Below are 4,244 nucleotides of genomic sequence, written 5' to 3'. Positions count from 1 at the left end.
TTTGATCTAAATGGGATGTACAAGACTGGAGATGTGATTCTAGGGGGGCTGTTTCAAATCCACTTCTTTTCAAGTGTTGCTATTCAGTCTTTTACTTCACAACCACAACAGCCTACTTGCAGTGGGTAAGTATGACAGGAAAAAACCATAAAAAAGACAAAAGGAAATGAAAATTATTGTAATGGAAATATGAGTTTGTAATTTATGCCTAAGGTAACTGTACTTTTCAGTTTAAAATCGTTCAGGATAAATGCATGTATCTTGAATGATGAATTTATATTTGTTCATCAAAATATCCTATTAATTGTTATTCAGTTTCTTTATTGGTCTATAAAAATAAGTAATTTTGTCACATGTAAAGTATCTTAGATGAATATCTATCTTGATGAAAATGTATTTTTTCAATAATTAACTTTTTCTTGTCTTAGTGTTTATGCCCTAGGATTTAAGCTCGCACAAACCATGGCCTTTGCTATTGATGAAATCAACAGAAACTCAAACCTGCTATCAAATGTGACCCTGGGATATACTCTGTATGATAGCTGCCAAGAACTTGGAATTGGATTCCGTGCAGCATTGTCATTAGCCAATAGTCAAGAAGAGAAAATTATATTAAATGGTACATGTTCTGGAAATCCTCCAGTCATAGGGATTGTGGGTGATCCGTCCTCTACACCTTCAATTGCCATCTCCAACGTCTTAGGTTTGTACAGAGTACCTATGGTAAGTTTTCTGCTTGACCATGTAACAGTTTTCTTTGATTGTTTTCATTTAATAGTAAACCACTTGTAGAAAACAATACAAGACAATGTTAAAAAATGTTGGATATTACTGCATATAGTCTCTATTTTTAACAGGTGAGTTATTTTGCTACATGTTCCTGCCTGAGTGACCATCAAAAGTATCCATCCTTCTTTAGGACAATCCCAAGTGATGCTTTCCAGGTGAGAATCTGTCAAAAAAATTAAAATGGAAAAGCTAATGAATTCTGGTTAAAGAAATTACCTGCTTTGCAACAATATCCTTACAATGGCGCAAAATGTTTTTTTTTCAGTTACAGTTTTTTTGTATGAAAAAAGCTAAATTGCGACCATGAAGCTGTGGTGTGCATTGGAAACTGATGCAAAAATAATCATGTGGAAAATTGTTCTTGTTTATGCATTTACACTTAGGTACGTGCTATGATCCAGATTCTAAAACACTTTGGCTGGACTTGGGTAGGTCTGCTTGTCACTGATGATGATTATGGACTTCATGCAGCAAGATCCTTTCAGTCTGAGCTGAGTCTTTCGGGTGAAGCTTGCCTGGCCTACACTGAGGTTTTGCCCTGGAACAAAGACACAAATGAACTCAGGAGGATCGTTGCTGTGATGAAAAAATCCACAGCTCGAGTTGTCATTGTCTTTGAACATTACAGTCGCGTGATAAATCTTATGGAAGAGGTTTGGCTTTACAAATCTTTAAATATTACTAGTTTCATAGGTCTGAATCACAAAAGTATATTGTGTAAAACATGTATTACATCCTATTTGAATGAGTACAGAAACCAGTCAAGAAGAATTTATTTAAAGATGAATAATGACTTCAATGGCATGATAATGTCACTAAAGAAGTTGTAGTTACAATATCACTTCATAGATGGTGTACACCTAATTCACAGGTAGTGAGGCAAAATCTAACTGGCATACAGTGGATCGCCAGTGAAAGCTGGACAGTAACAGTACCTGATGTGCTCCAAACACCTCAGCTTATGCCATACCTGGGTGGTACACTGGGGATCGCTATTCGTAGAGGAGAAATACAAGGTCTCAGGGAATTCCTGTTACAAATACGTCCTGATCTACATCACAACAATAGCTATGGAAATAGCATGGTGGGAGTTTAACTTTTTAATATGGTAGCTGGAAGAATCGTATATTTTCATGATGTGTAAAAAACAATATTAAAATATTTCAGGTGAACCAGTTTTGGGAATTTGCATTTCAGTGCAGGTTTGCTCCAGCTCCAGCAGGCTGGCTGGAAGGTGGAGGTGCATTATGCACTGGACAGGAAAATCTTGAAAATGTGGACAATGAGTTTTTGGACGTTTCCAACCTGCGGCCTGAGTATAATGTGTACAAAGCTGTATATGCACTGGCATATTCCCTTGATGACATGCTGCGGTGCAAGCTAGGAAGAGGGCCTTTCAGAGGGAACAGCTGTGCCACTTTGCAGTCACTGGAGCCATGGCAGGTGTGCTATCATTTTACACTCTGGTAGAGTCTATCCTGAAAGTAATTATAAAGCAAAGAATTTATAAACACAGAATTTAACATGTAGGATTAAATACAATGTGATAATATTAACTATGAAAAAACTAGAGTGAGCTAAATAAATTTTCCGCACTCCCAAAACAAAATTAGCAGTTGATATATTTAGATCAGAGGCATGTATGCATGAATCATTACTAGTGATGTAATATTCTATTTGATTATTTAATACTGGATGCCATACCGAGTTACTTTTCACCTCAGGGTGAAAAGTAATCTATTTGTTATGCATACCTTTTTAACAGCTTCTTTATTACTTGGAAAGAGTGAACTTCACCACCCCATTTGGTGATCAAGTGTCATTTGATGAGAATGGTGATGTGGAGCCAATTTATGATGTGATGAACTGGTTGTGGCTCCCTGATGGAAGCACTAAAGTTCAAAGTGTGGGTGAGGTTAAGGGGTCAGGTGAAGAACTCATACTTGATGAAAACAGAATCTTCTGGAACTTTGAATCGAAAAAGGTTCGATATGATCTTTGAAAGTTAACTTTTGGCATATGTCCAGTATATATCAGTGTAAAAGCTAATTAACTCATAGCAAAGCTATTTAATTTCGTCCTATAGCCACCTCGATCAGTATGTAGTGAGAGTTGTCCTCCTGGTACCCACATGGTGAGAGAGAAGGGGAAACCCCAATGCTGTTTTGACTGCATCCCTTGTTCTGAAGGAAAAATCACTAATAAGAGCAGTACGTATTTTTCTTTTTGCATGACATATTCAGTTTAATTATTATGAAGAATAATATGCATTTCACCAATGTTCCCTTTTGTATCAGACTCCTTGGAGTGTACCAGTTGTCCAGAGGATTTTTGGTCAAACCCCCAGCGTGACCACTGTGTTCCTAAGAAGACAGAGTTCCTCTCCTATCATGACCCTTTGGGCATTTGTTTGACAGCAACCTCCTTACTGGGCACATTTGTATGTGCTGTTGTTCTAGGGATCTTTATCTACCATCGCAGAACACCCATAGTGCGTGCCAACAATTCAGAACTTAGTTTCCAGCTATTACTGTCACTTAAGTTATGTTTTCTTTGTTCGTTGCTGTTTATCGGACGACCCAGGCTATGGACATGCCAACTCAGACACGCAGCATTTGGGATCAGCTTTGTGCTTTGTGTCTCATGCATCTTAGTAAAAACCATGGTTGTTCTGGCTGTGTTCAAAGCCTCCAAGCCAGGAGGGGGAGCCAGTCTGAAGTGGTTTGGTGCTATGCAGCAGAGAGGAACAGTTCTGTTTCTTACATCTATTCAGGCAGCCATCTGCACTACCTGGCTTGTGTCTTCCTCTCCAACTCCACATAAAAACACCCAATACCACAATGATAAGATTGTTTATGAGTGTGCAGTGGGGTCCACTGTTGGTTTTGCAGTGTTATTGGGTTATATTGGCATGCTGGCTTTCCTCAGTTTTCTAATTGCATTTCTGGTGAGGAATCTCCCTGATAGTTTTAATGAGGCCAAGCTCATCACATTCAGCATGCTGATCTTCTGTGCTGTGTGGGTGGCCTTTGTTCCTGCTTATGTCAGCTCACCAGGAAAACTTGCAGATGCAGTGGAGGTGTTTGCCATCCTGGCTTCAAGTTTTGGACTTTTGATCACACTGTTTGGACCCAAATGTTACATAATCCTGTTGAGACCAGAGATGAACACAAAGAAATCTATTATGGGTCGTGGCATTGAGTCATAAACAGTTCACTAATTTCAAAAGAAAGAAAAGAGAAAAATTTCACTCTCCAGTTTTTGCTCCAGACAGAAAAAAAATGTGTATTTAAATACATTTGATATTCCTTTTAAATCCTTTTAAAGCTTGGTGCTAGTGTCACATGACTGCAAATGTACAAATATCATGATTCATTCACGAGTCAGTAATATGTAATTACTGACTCTGTGATGCTTACTGGTGAAATTTAACCCCAATATAAACATACAGATTG

At 38.2% G+C, this 4,244-nt stretch overlaps 1 protein-coding gene across 1 annotated transcript; it reads left to right on the top strand.

Annotated features, from left to right (window-relative positions):
- LOC116334869 (extracellular calcium-sensing receptor-like) lies at positions 1–3,997 on the top strand. The gene is made up of 9 exons (XM_039622352.1): positions 1–125; positions 429–723; positions 858–944; positions 1,173–1,442; positions 1,661–1,873; positions 1,957–2,232; positions 2,555–2,773; positions 2,876–2,999; positions 3,087–3,997. Exons 1-9 carry the CDS (start codon positions 16–18, stop codon positions 3,995–3,997), a joined length of 2,505 nt encoding a protein of 834 aa, XP_039478286.1. The 5' UTR covers positions 1–15.
- The last annotated feature ends 247 nt before the right edge of the window (positions 3,998–4,244 follow it).

The sequence above is a fragment of the Oreochromis aureus genome, linkage group 14 (genome assembly GCF_013358895.1).
Source record: "Oreochromis aureus strain Israel breed Guangdong linkage group 14, ZZ_aureus, whole genome shotgun sequence".
NCBI lineage: Eukaryota > Metazoa > Chordata > Actinopteri > Cichliformes > Cichlidae > Oreochromis > Oreochromis aureus.
The sequence above is the reverse complement of the archived record's forward strand: the minus strand, read 5'-3'. Positions and strand labels throughout refer to the sequence as shown.